This window comes from Nestor notabilis, unplaced genomic scaffold (assembly GCF_000696875.1).
Source record: "Nestor notabilis isolate BGI_N333 unplaced genomic scaffold, ASM69687v1 scaffold19477, whole genome shotgun sequence".
NCBI lineage: Eukaryota > Metazoa > Chordata > Aves > Psittaciformes > Psittacidae > Nestor > Nestor notabilis.
The window spans coordinates 1-18111 of record NW_009937121.1 but is presented as its reverse complement, the minus strand read 5'-3'; the positions used below and the strand labels follow the sequence as shown (position 1 = coordinate 18111).

Genomic DNA, 18111 nt, shown 5'->3' with positions numbered 1-18111 from the left:
GGGGGGGAAGCTGCTGCACAAGGGAAGGCTTAGCAAACAACGCAGTGGTAAGGCCAGTGATGCCAGTGGTTCCCCGACACATGGGCAGCTGGAGAAGGGAATAAGGTACCTCAGAAGGAGGACACCCCAAGGAGAGTACAGGGAGAGACAGGATTTGCTTTGGCTGGAAACTAATACCTGCCTGTTCCCACACAGACCTTTTGTTGTTTGGGGTTTTTTCAAGTTTTTTTGTTCAAGTTCATTAATTTATTAATGAATTTATTAGCACTTAATTACAACTTCTAAGCTCTCACCATTATTTCCAAAGGGAGGTTCAAATACTGTTGCCATGAAATTGCTCAAGTGGGAAGGTTTGGAACATTCCCAACCTGGTTTTCCTCCCCCACAAACACTTAACAGTAATTTTGTCCAAACAAACCTCTTCCTATGAATCGTTTCCATTACAATGGGCAGGCATTTTCCAGACAAAAGAATTCCACTGAAAAATTCCTTCTGCAAGCTGATGAGAACCCAGCAGGGTTTTCCCGCTGCTCTCCTTACCTGTGCCACAGCCAGTGAATGGATAATGCCACAAGAAGCACAGTGTAAAAACATGTATATATTCCAATACATATATTTGATCTAATCAAAAAGGGGTGCAGCTGGAGGACAGACCTTCAGCTACCAGAAGAGCTTCCAGATAGAGAACTCACATCCTTAAACCAGGGAATCGAGTGCATCCTGAAGCTGATTCCTTGGCCAAAGGAGAGGCCAACGCAACCCTGACGTGGAGAACAAGGAAGGGAAAGCAGGAGGTGGTTAGGAGAAATGTTTGTTCACAAAACAAACTGCTCCCTTCTAGTAACACAAAACCCTGCAGATGACTCTGCAAGTCTGACTGAAGGGGCCGGGGATGGTTTCCAGGTATTATGTCGCATTTACAATACGTGAGTCAACACACCAGGTGTCCTTGGAGGGGATGGAGCTGGTAACCCAATGCCAGGAATGCTAGGAACTGCTGGGAAAACCAAGGTGTGGGCTTAATCCCAAGACTGGAAAAGGGAGGTCTGTATCCTGTGTAACACCTCGGCTAGGTAGTCTCACTACTCCACTTCCCAGAGGAGCCCACTCAGCACGACCCAACCACCACCACAAGGAGGAACCCTCCTTTCAGACTTCCTCATAGATTTATGGGCTTTGGGGGCTGGTTTTTCCTTTCAATTGAATCATCCCAGCACAGCAGAATGGAGCAAAGCCCCCTCCAGTGCCTCTGGCTGAGGTGGTGTTGGAAATATGAAAGGTTCCAGGAGACTTTGCCCCTACTGCCGGTAGCTCATGAAACTTGCTACAAACCTGAAAGCCCCAGGGATGTGGTTCAATGGCACTGCCTTGCTAGCAGGTGGATTTCACAGGTTAGGGACAACCTTCTTACCTATTGCTGGTAAGAAACCACTGCCTTGGGCCCCAGAACCTGAGACTGAGGGTTTGCTGGTCTGGGGCACAGGGATGGGACAGGGCCACGGAGCTGCTGTGAGGGCTGGAGCAGCTCTGCTCTGGAGCCAGGCTGAGAGAGCTGGGCTGGGTCAGCTGGAGAAGAGAAGGCTCCTGAAGGAGAGACCTTGGAGCAGCTCCCAGGTCTTTCACTGGCACAGGTTGCCCAGAGAAGCTGTGGCCGCCCCATCCCTGGCAGTGTTCAAGGCCACGTTGGATACGGGCTTGGAGCAACCTGCTCTAGTGGAAGATGTCCCTGACCATAGCAGGGGGTTGGAATTGGTTGAGCTTTAAGGTCCCTTCCAAAACAAACCAATCTGGGATTCTATCGAGTGATTTCCCCCTCCAAAATCCCAGACCCACTGTCAAACCCAAGCAGCAGCTTAGGCAGAAGGGCAGGACCCACATCACCAGCACTACAAAGAGCAGCAGCAAACCCAGAGCTCTAAAACAAGCAGGTCACAGAGGAAACTGGAACCATTAAGCAGCCTGGAGGGTGCAGCAGCCTGGTAGAGCTGGTGTTCACACTCCAAACACCATGGAGCAGTGATGGTGTGGCCAGGAGAAAAGCCGTGCTGCTTTGCTCTTCCATAAGCAACCACTTTTCACGGAAAAACCAGACCTCACCACACACAATACGGTGGCAGAGCCCACTCCATGCATGCAGTTCCCCACGTTGTTTGTCTCCTGGCTTATTTTCTACATTCAAGTGGTTTTTAATTGACTTCCTCTAAGACTTGCTCCAGCACAGCTCACCAGAGGGGAACACAGAGTGTGATGCTCCCAGAGGATGCCCAGGCCTGGGCGCTGCCCTTAAGGAAGAACACAGGAAGGCTGAGATTGATTTTAATTGCTGATGAGATCCGGGTTTCATTCCTGGCTCTCTAAACTTTCCGTAACACTTTGGCCAAGTCATTACAATTCAGAACCACTTGGCAGCAAGCTGCCAACCCCCCATGTTACTTGGGAATTAGGCTTAAATACCTCTGTGGAACTGGGACCTGATTGCGGCTGTCAGTTATCCAGCCTGCATTACAACACTTTTCCTCTCTCCCCCATAATTCCCACCTTATCTGCTGCATGACCCTCAAGGCAGAGGCAGCTTTTTTAGGCACTTCATAAAATGGGACGTAGGCTTTTGCAGAGCTCTCCTCTTTCCAGGTTTCCTAATACGGGGGTCTTTTTTCCATGTGAAAGTCCTAAGAATTGGATGTTGCTGCTCTCTGCTGCTTCCACAGCTGCTGTGTTTCACCCAGGAAACAGCTGTACTTGTGTTAATTTTAGGTTGCTGGGTCTCTTTTCTGAAAGCGTGTGTTCATGCAACCTGCAAGCAGAGGTTGTACAGCAAAGCATCTGCAGCTCCCTGCCATGCGATGTAGAACATCACCACAACTCCCCCCAGCACTGCCAGGGAACACAAGAGCAATACAAGTCCAGGGTTACATGTCATTAAGGCAGATGGTTCCTGTCCACCACCAGTTCTGAGAGGACAGGACCAGTCCCAGGCCCTGCATCTTCATACTTGTGCCAGAGATTCCACCCCTGTGGCTCCATCCCTCTATGAGTACAGACTGGATAGCACAAGCCCTCCCGAAGCTGGACCCAAACCCTGCTGAAGTGTTCCCAAGAGCTGGCCCAGGTCTCTGCTGCAGCAGTGCTGCTATACAGAGGCTCTGACAGAGTTTGGGGCTTTTAAATGCCAGTGCTTCTCTTTGGTCTGCAGACGGAGAAGCCACTCTTTAAATGTCTACGATTGCCAAAAATAACAACAAAGCAGAAATACCTAAAATTCACTTCTCTGTTGGTTTACATCAATCTCTTTTTGTGCTGAGGAGCAAGCAGGGTGAGCTCTGGGAACATCACTGTGAGAGAAGGCCCCATGGAAAGACGTCTCTGCTCTAACACGCACATCTGATTTCACAGAACTACTGCAAGTAACAGAAAACCAACATTCCCCTGCTCATCCTCTGGAAAAAGCAACCCAAAAGTAGCTAGCACTGAGTTGGAGCTGAAATGCACCTGCAGCTCCGATGCGCTCCTCTGCAGCCCTGTGGGTAATCAGGAGCTTCCCATTCCAGCAAGAGCAGAAAGCTGTGCTTCCCATCATAAATCCCTCTGCAAACTCCTCGTCTCCACCTAGAATTGCACAACCCAGCTACAAATCACTTGCACCCAAACAAGCAACAAATATCTTGGCGGTGCTTACGCTCAGTGGCGAGTCCTTTGAATGGCTTTGATGTTTATTGCAATTCCAGCTGCGCTGGCTGCATCCCGGTTATTATTGTTAGCTGTTTATACAGCCAGGGCCCTCCGTGGACGGGAGCAGGGGCCGTGCTGGCAGCAGCACTGCGAGGAAATGGTTTCCAGCCCTGTTTGCACGAGAGTCCCCAGGGGATGTCTGCAGGGAGCCACGACACGTGGCGCGGTTTTGTTGGTACCCATCCTGCTGCCCAGCCCCACGACATGGCTCGGGTCTCTTCCTGCTTTGCACACGTCTGTACCCCTCCCATGTTATTCCACCAGGATGCTAAGCACCTTCCCCAAAAGAAAACACTTAATAGAACAGGGCTTTTGATTATTTGAGTTGGCAAGGAAGGCATAACAAGCAGCAGTGGCCAGAAGTCAGAGCCAGACCTGCTCCCCTTTGAAAAAACAGTGGTTGTGATTAGAGAAGCCAGGGCCATTTATTCCCAAGTAAAGTGCTAAAGGGGATCTCTATGATTCCATCCCTTGGCATCTTCACAGCAAAGCTCAGATGTGCAGACAATGGTGAGCACTTACTTGGCCAGGTGAACTTCAGGGACTGACCACTGGTAAAAACCTGCTTTTTAATGTTATTTACAATAACCCCCAGGTTTAGTTTTGTGTGACCTGCAGTGAAGGGCTGAGCTGTGGAAGAAGAAAGCATTGAGTATGATCCTCTTCCTTTTGCCCTAGCGCCAGGGATGCTGGAGCTAGCCCAGAGGATGCCCCACCAGGGATGGCCATACAGGCCAATGTCATGTCCCTTACCCTCAGCTTCTTCCCATCCCTAGGGGCTCTGTTCAAGCTCTCAGATTTCTCCTCAACTGCACCAAAAATAGTGGAATAAGCAGCCAGCCCAGCACCTTTATTCCCTTTTCGTTTGACAAAGACTAAGTGTAGACAATAGCTCTTTCTTCAGCAATTTTGGATGCTTTCATATGCCATGTACACTAAAAAAAGCACCTGTGATAATTTCAAGAAGAAAATGTGTTACAAGCAGCTACTTCTCCTCATGGGAAAACAAGACAATGGCTTCTGCAAGGGCATTTAGGAGAAAGAGGAGCTGCTGGAGTTTGGCACTTGCTAGAGGATATTGGCTCCCATGATGATCTCAGCATGTTACGTTTTGTGCTGAATGCATAGAGTATCTTATGGCATTTGGAAACCAAAGTCCAGAAATTGTTTTAAAGCTATTTAAGAAGAGGAAGCCCAGTGACAAAGAGAAACCTTGGCAAACTCTCAGTATCAATGGAAATGCCCCAAGTTGTCACACGCTCTCCAAGGAGGCAGCTGGGCACTGGGGAGGCAGCAGTGCCCCACAGCCTCCCAGGCAACAGGAACGCATCCCCCTCCCTCAAAAGAAGCTTCTCTACCTCTTTAAGGGAGGCAACGGTGTGCCCAAAAGATCTTTCTCTCCATTATATTAATTGATTTAGTAAGTGAGGTTACATCTACCCATAGACCTGTCTATGTTACTAGGGTGATGCTCATTTAACCTGCCTTTCAAACCCTGCCGAGAAGGATATCCTACAATTCTCCTACACAATCACTCCCAGCAACTCACTGTCCTTACTTTAAGGCAGTTTCCTATAGCCCAGCCTCCCTTTTCCTTGCTGCAGTTAAAAGCCTTTGTTTTCTGGGCCTGTTCCAAATTGATTTATAAAACAAACCAGTCACTTCCTTTCTCTAAGATTTGATCATGTCTTGTCTCTTATCAACTAAACTAGACAGTTTTGCCAGGCCAGTAAGCTAGAAGAGAAAAGCATGGGAAAGATCTGAAAAGTCAGGTCTGGTTTTCACAGCCAAATCCTATCTGGAAAAGGACCACGTTTTATTATGTATTCACTGTGGTTTACACACTGTTTTGGTTCCTGTTTGGCTGGGATCATTGTCATAAAGCCTCAGACAAAAAAACAATTAGAGCTCCAATGCGGTTACATGAGAAGAATGAGATCAATCAGGAGCTCACTACACCCAGACAGTCCCAAGGGGTGGGCTCTGAGCCAAGCCCTGATAACCCACATATGCTGGATACTAAAGATCTCATCCCAGGTACACACCACTGCCAGGGCAGTCAAATGAGCTCGTTCAAACACCTACAGCACAGGAACCTACCACAAAGTTCAGCACCCACGTTGGCTCCTCATAAGAAATGAGATGTTGCAAGTGGTGAGGCACAGGATGCCCAGAGAGGTTGTGGATGCCCCATCCCTGGCTTATGTGAAGCAAGCAACCCCACTAATTTACATGGCCTTGCATTTACCCTGTAGCAGAAGACATCTCCCTGCAGGGTCCTGCTCCATCTGGGGAGGGGGCATTTATCCTGACTGAATAAACTCCAGTCCTACTTTCCTCAGAACCTCACAGTTTTGCTCTCAGCGTTTGCTACTACTTCTTTGCTAATGCTTTGGGGGAAATCACGTATTTCAAAGTCAATACTACAGAAGACAAGGAAAGCCCAAATCACACAACCAGCAAGAACACCAATGCATTAGTGACAGTCACAGATTAGCTCTGCTAATACTCTTATTCTTTCATTGCAGGTACTACAGCCTCCACAGACTCCTCTGTCCACGCTGTAACAGGTACCTCCTGGGTTGTGATCTGCTTAGATGTCTATTTGGATGTGGATGCATATGCGGGGATGCAAATACAGAGTCCATAAATGGGAACTCTATTCAGAAATCCCACCCACTGAAGGACCTTCTCCTGGGACCTTGCATTGCCCACCTCTGCCTGCCTCACTTGTCATCATTCACCCCCAGATTTCCAGGGACCACAGTGGCCACTGTGCCCAGCGGATGACCTTGCCTGGCTCCCCTTTTTGTCTGGGAGAGCAATGCTGTGCTCCAGGAAGCCCAGTGAAAGCAGGGGGGTCCTGCCTCATCTCTGCTCCCTGATTCCCCCAGCTGTTTCCTAGCAGTTAGCACATTCTCCTCCATGGATCCTCAGAGCCAAGGTCCCTTTATCCACATGTCCCTACAGCCACATCAGTGACAAGCCGTCTCCTTCACATCTCTTGTTCCCATCACCCTTTCAACTCTCACTGTCTACAATGGCCCCTTTCTGGGCCATCCTTCAGCCCTCCCCATGGAGATCCCATCAACAAGGAGCACGCGTAGAAGTCACCTCCATGTCTCTCTGTTTGTGTTACAGGTCGATCCCCATCAACAACGCACAGCCCTGAAGTAAAGAACCACACATCAGGTAACACTCACCTGGAGACCTCAGAATGTGGCTCAGGGGCATCCTGCCTTGTAACTGGTTCAGCTGGCCAGCTGGGCCATCCAGCAATAAATGGGGTTGCAGCAGCAGGTTAGATGAGACCAGTGGCAGGGAAGGAGGAAATTTTGTGGCATAAGGGTTTATGATCAAGCCAGTTCAGCCAAGAGGGATCAAGGCACAGGTATGAGCAAGAACAGGGGAAAAAATTCACTGAATTGAATAGGGAGAAGCAGAGTCAGTAGGTGAATACTGCCCTAGCTCTAATTCATAGAATCATCATAGAATCCCAGCCTGGTTTGGGTTGGAAGGAAACTTAAAGCTCATCCAGTCCCAACCCCCTGCCATGGGCAGGGACACCTTCCACTAGAGCAGGTTGCTCCAAGCCCCTGTGTCCAACCTGGCCTTGAACACTGCCAGGGATGGGGCAGCCACAGCTTCTCTGGGCACCCTGTGCCAGCACCTCAGCACCCTCACAGGGCAAACAAAACAAAACAAAAACAAACAAGCAAAATCCCCACCCCACCAAAAAAAAACCAACCCTTAAAACCATTTTTACTCTTCTCGTTTTTATTGGAAAGCCAAGAGAAGTCTAGACAAGGAATTTCCCTATAAATTCCAAGCTGATGATCCACTCTTCCTTGCAAAGGGCCTACTGAAAACTTTTTTTCCCCCTCATATCTTGCTCTGGATCATGTTCTTGCTTGGAGCTTTGAGTAGCAGGCTGAGGAAGATGACAGAGCTTCTGGAGCACTGCAAGAGCTGAGTTATCTGTGCTAAAGAGACTCTTCATGAAATGAAACAGAGGAGTTAGCATTTCAGATAACAAGCAAGCAAATACATCAGTGCCAGGCAGCCAGATAAAGTGTCCAGTGATAAAAATACTTTCATCTTCAAAGCAGGAAAAAAGCAGTGGCAAAATGGAAACCTTCTCCAGGTCTCCTGAGCTATCAGCTCAGCATCTCCGTACACTAAAAAAGCAAAAGCTAATGCCAAAGTACAAGAGCCCCCCTTAGTCTGAGCAGGACGAAGACTATTTCCTTGTCTATGCACACCCATGCTTTCCCTAGCAGATTATCCATAGCTCCCAAGGAGCTTGAGGACTCTTTGCAATAGCCATGTCCCCCTCCAATCTGTTTCTGAGCAGAGCTCGTGGTGAGCAGAACCCTTTAAAATAACACTATGCTTCCTCTACAGAGCCTTCAGTAAAATCAACACCACCAACTGACTTGAACCTCACCTCCGTGGGTCCAACTACTACAGCCAAGTCCTCTTCTGTTGCTACAACACTGCTAACACCAACTGTACAAGGTAAGCATGGAAAGCTCTCCATTTTGCTCAGGTAGGACCTGTTTGTGCATCCCTGTTTATCCAAGCAAAACTGAAGGCATCAGAAAGACTGGGCTAGTCCATGCCAGGCTACTTATTCAGTAGCAGCAATTTTGAATCTCTTGAGTCTTTGCTAATAGAGCAGCTCACTCCAGCTCCCCAAAACCATGGGGCTGGACAAGAGGGTGACTTAGATGTGGCAGCTGCTCAGCAAACCCGTATCAGAAGAGCCAGATCATGCTTTACCTGGTAATGGTTTGTGGAGGAGCTACAGGCACCCCAGCTCACCTCCCATGTACACTCTCCAAACTGACTGCACAGCTTGCTAGCTGGACATACTGACACTTGTTTGGAAGGGAAGCTTCATGCAAACCAAGCTTTTTTTACCCCACGGAAACCCTACAGCTTTCCACAGCACAGTCAGTAGCAGCTTCAAGAGTTAATTCTCCTTTCCCATGTTTTCTTTACCCAGATGAAAAGTCTTCTGGAAGCAGAAGCACAGCAGCTTCACCATCTCAAGGTACTTTGTCCTTTTATAAAGTAACAATAAGTTTAGATCATTTCATGGCAATTAGCTTACCCGGTTCACGTGGTGCAGGTTATCTAAGCACTAGTCTAGCTCGGGGTTGAGCCATCAGTAACACCCAAAATCATGTCTGGTATCCCTACAAGCAGTGAAAAAACCGAGGACCAAGTGCACTTAACATCCTTCGGGTGAAAGAAGAACTTGAACCATTGAAAGACTGATCTATGTTTAGGAAATGGGAGGCCCTTTAACATTCTTTAAAAAAAGAATAGTTCTGGTTTTGACATTTTGTTTAACCCAACCTGCAAGCAAAAAAATAGAGCATTCAGTGAGCGCTTTCTCAGAATAAGGGCAGAATCCAAGGGAGGGGGAAAACTGGAATCTGCCAACTGAGCTGATTCCCCATTAAAGATTCAGCATCAAAACCTGCAGTGGTCAAGACAAAGTGCTCTGCCTTCCCAAGCACTCTCAGATCTTCTCCACCACAAGCAAGGTTAAAAACCCATGGTCAGCTCTGCCTGCACAGATGTTCAACCAGCATGCCTGTGCCCAGCCAAGCCAAGAGCCCCTTGCATCAGAGCAGACTGCTATTAATTATAACCCTGCTTTGTACTGGAGAAGCTCCATACATCTTTGACTATAGAGATGTTGCTGATGCTTCCAAAAGTGAGATCTCCTGTTGTGTGAGACCCACCATTTCCCAGGGATGGGGTATCCGTGCCAGGCTCAGCAAACCACAGCTTCTGCCCATCACCTGTGGCTAGAAGAACAATTCCAGAATGAAACACAGGGTTTAATGAGTGGTGAGAAAATTGTACAGCAGCAGCTCCTGCTTCTCAGGACTGTTCTGCTCCACGTGGTTCCTAAGCCAGTTAGATGCGTTATTCTATACCCTTTCCCCTTTACATAGCACTTCCCCTTTTCCTTCTGACTTTTGGCAAAGTTGCATTCCAAAACAGTGAGGTTTTGTGCAAGCCAGGAACCCAGTTCAGCTGCACACCCTGCGCCCAGTGCAGTGCCAGGAGCTGCTTCACACTTCTCCAGGCAGCGCATACTTTTGGCCAACGCTCCTATTGCAAAATGGGGAAAGGAAAGGAGGAAAGAAGATCCTACTTGACCTACAGATGATCTTCTGAAACATTCAAGTATCATTTTTAGTCTCCTGACAGGGCCTGTAGCTGTTGAATAAGGTCCATGCAGATAATCTGGCAGCTCCACACACATCCAGGAGGCAACAAGGACTTTTTTCTCTCTGTAGAAGCGAGACGCACACGTTGGCTTTTAATTTGCTTTCAGAGGCATTGGAAGCAGCTGGCACAAACCAAACAGCTTCATATAAGCCAGTTTATCCCACCGAGAACTGGAGTCCTTGCTCAAACCAAACTCTACGCTGCCACAGATGGTGCACCAACTCAAACTAGCTTCATTACTTCTAGATAGCACAGGACAGCATATCCACTAATTCCAAGTCCAAGGGCAAGCTGAACAGTCAACTCACACCCATCTTCTGCAGAATTTCTTCCCTAAAGTCTCCATGTTCATGAGCAATAGCAAATCAGTAACCTTCCCAGTTCACTCTCCCAGTACTCTATTGCTCTCTCTGCCCCAAAACTGCATGAGGAGCCATAGAACCTGAGAGGTTTATACAAGGGTATTTGAATTTTGGCTCCCGGAGTTTCTGTTTGACATGGAAAACAGTACAAAGTATGTTTGGTGGGAAGGTTGTAGCCTGAGTATGAACTCCATGTATTCCCAGATATTGCCAGCATTACCACGAATCTGTTTTCCTCTCCAGCATGACCATTAATTCTTTTGGGTTTTAAGTGATGCTCAAGGACAAGGCTCACATTCTGCCTTTCTCTATGCAGGTCAAGAGCCCACAAGAAGCAAGAGTACCACAACATTAGTAACTCAAGGTGCTTCCTCCACTCTCTCAGAAAGAGGTGATTACTACTAGATATTTTATAGCCCTTTACGTAGCCAACAGCAAGCCCATCATACTATCTTCAGGGCAGCATGGTGAACAGCCAGCGAGTACCTGAGGGATGCTCTCCATCCCATTCGGCCCTTGAAAAACCTGCAAAGCTCCACAGAAGCAGCATTTTAGGGCAACCTGTTGAGCCTGGAACAGTGGTTGTGATTCACATCAGGAAAGGTGCCTTATGGCAAAAGGTTTTAATAGGAGAGCGGTGGGACAAACTCTCCACACAAACACATGCTCAGGTTCCTGAAGGGGGTTGGAAGTAGATGACCTTTGAAGGTCCCTTCCAACCAACAGTATTCCATGATTCCTTACTGGGAACCCTGCAGAAAACCCTGTGGAGGTTCTCAGTTTGCCAACAAAAGGGGCCACACCAAGGCAATCTGATTTCCACTCAGGTCTTGGTCACTTCGCTGTTAACATGGATGGGGCTGGCCAGGATCCATCATTATTCTTTTCAAGCATGAGTTAGGTCCTCTAGCAGTGCTAGGAATCCTCTTCCCAATCACAGACTTCTACATAAAGCTACCTTTCTCCCCTTTCTTGCAGGGACCTCAAATCCAGTCACCCCAACACCTTCTGGCTACCTGCCTGTGCCCACTCCAACAGATGATAAATCACCTTTGACAGTGGCAGCTTTTGGTAAGGTCTTGTGCAAGCTGGGGAGCAGAGAGGGGTCTCTTTCACCAGGCCACGCTGTTTTGGACACCCAGCTTCAAAGATGCTTCCCTGGAGATGACTCCACAGTTATGCCTGATCCTGGAGCTTTCAGGGTGCAAGGGAGAACCCCTAAGAAAGACTTTTACCAGCATGCAGTAAAGCACCTACTCCCAGCCAGACTCAGTATACAAGGGGCAGACAACTTCAAAGTCCATCACAGCTACACCTGAGCTTGAGATCTTGCTCCCAGTGCCAGTGTTTGCCCTAGCTCCCTGTTAGGACAAGACCTGGGCACAAACCACCCCATGCTATGCCCTAGGTTCCCTGACAGGGTCTAGAATAAATACTAATTGTCTAGAAGCTTAGATATTATTTTCACCCTGCATTCCCTCCCTGCCTTCCTGCTTTCCCCTGTGTATCTGCACCCTGCTTGGCAGGAGGCAGCCGAGTCCTCTGCATCCTTCAGACTGTGGAAGGATGGAACAAGAGATGTCATACCTTAACCTGGCAACAGATTTGAAGATAGACACAGGGTAGATTTAAGAGACCCATTCTGCCTTGGGCTCTACTGTCCCCCTCTTCCATAAAGATGAGCAAAAAAGCCAATTAACTCATTTATATCATACTACAGGAAAAAAGTGTTATTTCAGAAGCATTTTAACAGTCAAGTGTCGACTTCAGAAGTATCATTTGCTTATATCTTCCAAGGGAAGCCACAAGAAGTCTTGAAGCAGTCTTAACAGCAAAAGACTCACATGCAAAGATAAGTTTGATTTATTGAGGCCTGACATCAGAATCAGATCTGGACTTCTCCATTAGTTTATGAGACAAATAACATCGTTCACAGTCTTTAGCTTGTCTCTCCCTGTTACATTACATATTTATCTGACTTTATACACCTTTAGGGTAAGATTTACCAACTGCAGTAGGGATATATTGACTCCAGTCAATCCCCAGTGTAATCAGCTGACTTCTGCCCCCCTGGCACTGCCTTACCAATTCAGTAATCAGAAGTCCTTTGAGGCTATAACACAAGAGGATAAAGCCGTTTGCTGTAGTGACTATTTACTTCTCTATTAACTACCATTGCTCATTTTAAAAACAACATTGATTCCCGACCCAAGCTTTTATGACAGTCAAAGTCTTTCTGCTACTCAGAAACCAAGGACAGGCACGTTGTGATATCAGTCACAGACAGTTCTTTCTCCATCCCCAGGTGTCATCAGCTTCATCATTATCCTGATAGTGGTTGTGATCATTCTGGTCAGCGTGGTCAGCCTGAGGTTCAAGTGTAATCGCTCAAAGGACTCAGAAGGTATTTCCCTGGGGTGATTTGGCTTTCCCTAATAAAAAAAGTCATCAGTTTCCATGTGGATTTGGCAATTCCTAAAAGATGCTTTCAAAAAGCTTACACGGTGAGGAGGTTTTGAAGCCGAACTGGAACACAGATTCAGCAGTTAGGAATGTGGTGTGACCACCTCTTTAGAGCCCCAGCCCAAACCCATCTGCACAAGGGAACAGTCTGAAGTTTGCTGCAGTTAAACGTGCAGATTTCCAGAGGCGGGCAGCTCTTCCAGCCGAAGTCATATAGAGTTTGACGCTCGCTTCCCCTAGAATTCCCATTTCCCACTAAGCAGTGCCCACTAGAGGGCAAGGCTGCTCCATAGCAAGGCCGGTAACTGCGAAAGACCGAAGGATACTCCACAGGCTGAAAAGCTTTCAGTCCTGCCTGTAGGACACGTTAGCTGAAGAATTCTCTCTAACCAACTCTCAAGTATCCCCCATAGTGCCTCTAATCTCATCTGGATTTCATTTATAACCCTGTACAATGCGATTCTGAGAATAACTGACTTATTTTATTGCTTAGCTGTCATGTTTTCTCACCTGTACATCACCAACTGCTTTTCTCCCTCCAGACAAACAGAAACCGGGAACCTCTATGGTATCAGAGAGGTAAGGCTGCTCACACTATTCACATCCTAGTGAAAGCACCTGTTTTATTCTAGAACTAATTTTAGCACAGAAAAGTGTCTGCTTTGGTTATTTCAGGTGGAAAGAAACATTTCAAGACATCTTTGAGACAGGTAAAAAAAAAAAAAAAAAGATCAGCTTTGATAGCACCTCATCCTCCAAGGTAGAAGTTGAAGATTTAAGGGCCTCAATTCAAAGCTGCACCATTATCTGTGAAGACTCATCACCTTCCAAAAGCAGTTTGCTTGTCTGTCTTTGCCTAGATACAGACTTATGGTCTAAAGTTGGGTTTCTGGATCTCAAAGCAGTCTCAGTGAGATGAAATCAGGTTCCCAAAAATATCTTCCAAGACGTCTATTAGTGTTATCTGGCAAGTGCAGGATAAGGGGCCCCCAATCCAGAGACCTTTGGAAAAGAAGCATCAAGTGGAGGACGGTCCATCTGAACCCCATGGTCCATCCCTCCTACCAAAGAAGATGCTGCACATGGGAAAGGAGCAGGAAACAAGAGCTGGAAGGGATTAAAACATGTTGCACCTACTTTTCCATTTGAGTTTCCTACCACAGTAATAAACCCTGCTTTGGGAAGAGGCAAGGGACACAGGGAGCAAAGTTCTGAAGTATCTGGGTGCCAAATTTGCATCAACAGTTCCCAAGTACCCTTAATGATTGTGCTCTAAGTGATCTGAAGCCAGAGGTAGGATATATCAGAAGACTACACCCCAAAGGGCACCCTAATCCCCAAAGTCATCCAGTCTTCACTGCACTAAATGCATATCCCAGCCCTCAGGTTAGGGAAAAAGAATTCCTAGCACTTGTAAAGAGAGATGCTGCAATCCATGAACAGCAGATGTAAAAATACCCAGGGCTCTCTCTGAATGACAAATAAACTCAAGGGTGTAGGACAGAGGGATACAGTGATGTTTCCTTTCGTTCCACTTCCAAGCAGTGACACAGGTGACAATGGTGCTTTCTGCAGGGCAACCCAGCACCACATCCAGATTTGCCTCAATGCACTGCTTGTTAGCCCAGAGATCTTCAAAAACCTGTGTTCAGATGGGGATAGGGAATCTGGCACTAAGGATGGGCCTGACTCAGGAGATCAGCTTAAAAGGAAGGGCAAGTCAGCCCTGGTCCCATACTCCAAGCCTGCTTGCCTCCAGCTGGGCACAAAGAAGCTTCCCCCCTCATTTTCCAGAATGGTTAATGCTGCCTTCTCTTCTTGACAGCTGCTCAGCAGGCACAAGCCAGAAGGATAACAGCATCACCCTGATCTCCATGAAGAACATCAACATGAACAACAGCATGAGTTATCCACCATCAGAAAAGGTTTGCCTTTCAAGCCTTGCTTTCTAGAGAGTTAGCTGGGGATTATTTCTCTTGCTAGATAAGAACATGCCCTCGAGGTATTTCTTTGTTCTCTTATTCCTTCAGAAAGATAATAAAAAACAGCTACCATCAAACTCCTAAAGGCCCAAACTGGTTCCAGTGAGCTGGTGAAAAGTTTGGGTGCCCATTCCAGGTTTATTCAAGCTGCCTGAACTCAAGGCATCGAGTATACCTCATGGATATAGGTGCCATCCCCTAGGGCCAGCCATCAAAGGCAGAGGGATCTGCTATTAAATGAAGAGGTAACTAAGCTAGCCTTTGAGAAATCAAGGTCTCACCCTCTTCTAAGTCCAAGCTGACCCACTCCTCCCCCACAGGAGCTGCTGAAGCACAGTCCCATCAGTACCCTCAGACTCATTCCACACAAGTCATTCACGTCATTTTCAGTCATTTTAAAGCTGGGATTGAGTTTGAGAGAACAAACTGCTTAACTTCTTTTGCCAGCCCAAACAGGCTGCTCATGCACTGTGTGTTGTTCTTTTTGCAGGTGCTATGAAGCCAAGAGCCCAGAGCTTGAATCTGACACAACCAGTGGTGACTTTCTAGGTTCTTTTATTATGGGGTTTGGTTTTTTTTTTTCCTTTGGGAAAGAGCAAGAGTGGACTTATATATAAATTATTATGTCCTTTCTGATCAGTACATGTACAGTAGCATCCCACATAGCTTCCCCACCTAAGGGAAGACCTAAGGGCTTTCTCTGGTTACAGCCTGCCATGCTCAGTGGTTGATACCTATTTTTTTATATGCCTTCAAACACGCAGATTATTCCAGCAGCAAGGACCACCAAGGCACCATCTACTTTACTAATAAACCTCTGCCTTAGATTAATGGCCTTTGCAAGCCAGTCACAGGCTCCTTCATCAGTCCAGCCCCACGCTGAGTCAAACCCCTGCACTAGACTAGCATGATCTGAAGCTGGAGGCCTAATGAGACTTTAATGACCAAGTGCTGGGTCAAATCCCAGCTCGACTGCTGCAAGCCCCTTATCCTCAGTGTCCTCATTGTCCTCACAGTGGTGGGGATGACCATATCCACCTAACTCACAGGGCTGTTGTGAGACTATGTTAATCGACGTCTGTAAAGCATTTGGAGAGCCACGAATTAAAGGTGCTGCTGAAATGCAAATTGCCATCTGAAATCCTTTATTATTAATAGCCGAGCTGCAGGCAGGCAGATTGCTGTCTTCCCACAGGTTCAACATGCTCAAAGACAACTTAACAGTAAAGAACAACGTCTCTGCATAGACAAGGTTTTAGCTGAGTGTACAAAGGAGTGGCTGCAAGCAAAATGCTGAGCTATCTCAGCTCCTGAACTCTGGTAGCCCAGGATTTTTGGGAGAGCTTCCATCTTCTGTACCACTGCCCTCCCAGAGCTTCCTGCTAGAGCAGAAAAGCAGCACCCTCTTCCACAGCACCCACCTTACCACAGCACCAAGAGCCACTAGTGCAACCCCAAATCACTGTGCTCACAAGAGCAGTCCCCTGTCAGGCTGCACGGTGCAAGAGCCTGCATTTGGAGCCAGCCAATTCACAACCCGAGCTGGCTCAGACCCAGCTGCCAGCCACTTACCACCTACAGCAAAATACTCGTAAGCTGAGCAAGGGAGAATGATGGAAACATCAATGCCCAACCTCCACATGGCCGCAAGAGAAACATGCTGTCGGGTATTTCTAGAGGTCTCAGCTGCCTTATTCAGCAGCGTAACACACTAAAGCACTAATTCTGCAACTACTTTTACTTCTGCCCATCTTCACCATGAGTCCTGCTTGCAAGTACCTTGTCTATCTGGCAGCAGCACACTGAGATAGTGTCTTCTCATAAAATCCCAGACTGGTTTGTGTTGGAGGGGACCTTAAAGCTCATCCAGATACAACTCCCTGCCATGGGCAGGGACACCTTCCACTAGAGCAGGTTGCTCCAAGCCTCTGTATCCAACCTGGCCTTGAACACTGCCAGGGATGGGGCAGCCACAGCTTCTCTGGGCACCCTGTGCCAGCGCCTCAGCACCCTCACAGGGAAGAGCTTCTGCCTCAGAGCTCATCTCAATCTCCCCTCTGGCAGGTTAAAGCCATTCCCCTTGGCCTGTCCCTACAGGCCCTTGTCCAAAGCCCCTCTCCAGGTTTCTTGAAATCTCCAGACTTCTCCTAACATGAGCAGCAACATCCATCAACCCTGAAGGTAAACTGTGAAGTCAGGGAAAAAAAAGACCTAGTCAAGCACTCATAATAGACATCACTGCACACACTCCCCTGCACAGCTTGATGAAACACCATAATTTAGCCTGATTTCATTTTATAGGATGGGTAAGAGATGTTCACTGGGACGTGCACTGCCAGAGGTAGCTGTGCTTAGCAGCTGGCAATGAAGCGTTCAGCAAAATAAATGCAATATCCACACAACTCCTACCAGGCTCCAACACACTTTCTATCTTTAACACATGCACCAGATAATTTGATGAGCTATTTTTAAATAAATGAAGCTTTTCTGGTAAAATTCCTCCACAGTAAGATGGCATCACTGACCCAGCCTCTACCAGACAGGTGAATGTGCTTGAGCCCCAGATCCTGGGAGATTCCAGGTGGATCCAGATAGCTCCAAACCAGAGACCTGTGACACAGTGCATGGAGCATCATAAGTAGGTTTTTAGTCCAGGAAGACACCACAAAGGTGAGTACCTGTAACACCAGACACGTCAGCAAGCATCCAGCTTTAACTAACACTGTCCTGCAGACAAGGGGATGAATGTCCCCAGACCTCTGAAGATTGCCCTGTGGGACCTCACCGCTGCTTTAGTTTTCTTTTCTTTGACCTGCTTCTTCCCACAAATAACCTGAACGTGCTCCATTCTAAAACCAATCCACATCCAAACCAAAGCTCCAACTTTGACCTAGTTCAGAAGAAAGGCTGAATAAAAAAATAAAACAACAGAGGTGACATGACCCCGACTTCCAGCTGCTGCTGCTCATCTAAGAGGCATTCTCTGGACCACAAAACACACTGGTGGAGGACACAAGCTCCCTTACACCACAACTCTACTTCCAAGGAGCACTACCCCAACTCATTAGCCCGGATTTAATAGCCACATGGATGAGGGAACAATCAGCAGCGCACAGATGCAGCTGGAAGGAGCCGCAGGACAAGCCCACCAAAACCTTGGCCAGGAAGCCCTGGGGCGCTCCTGCGGGCTCCTTCCAGCCTTAACACGACAGCTTACGGCCATCGACCGCAGCCCTGCCAGTGCAGGAGGGCGGCTTTAGCACTGATGTAGCGACAAACACGGAGTCCACCCCAGGGCTCGCTGCGCACCGTGTCCCAGCGCC

At 47.7% G+C, this 18111-nt stretch overlaps 1 protein-coding gene across 1 annotated transcript in view; it reads left to right on the top strand.

Moving 5' to 3' along the window:
- The window catches only part of ECSCR (endothelial cell surface expressed chemotaxis and apoptosis regulator), a gene marked incomplete at its 3' end in the record, with an annotated part of 16234 nt that extends 1503 nt beyond the window's left edge, over positions 1 to 14731 (top strand). The window contains exons 2-10 of the mRNA XM_010018677.1: positions 6258 to 6299; positions 6871 to 6921; positions 8134 to 8247; positions 8738 to 8785; positions 10660 to 10707; positions 11322 to 11414; positions 12649 to 12747; positions 13349 to 13385; positions 14632 to 14731. Of these exons, the coding sequence (XP_010016979.1) occupies positions 6258 to 6299; positions 6871 to 6921; positions 8134 to 8247; positions 8738 to 8785; positions 10660 to 10707; positions 11322 to 11414; positions 12649 to 12747; positions 13349 to 13385; positions 14632 to 14731 (632 nt within the window). The remainder of the gene's footprint in view (positions 1 to 6257; positions 6300 to 6870; positions 6922 to 8133; positions 8248 to 8737; positions 8786 to 10659; positions 10708 to 11321; positions 11415 to 12648; positions 12748 to 13348; positions 13386 to 14631) is intronic.
- Between the last annotated feature and the right edge of the window lie 3380 nt (positions 14732 to 18111).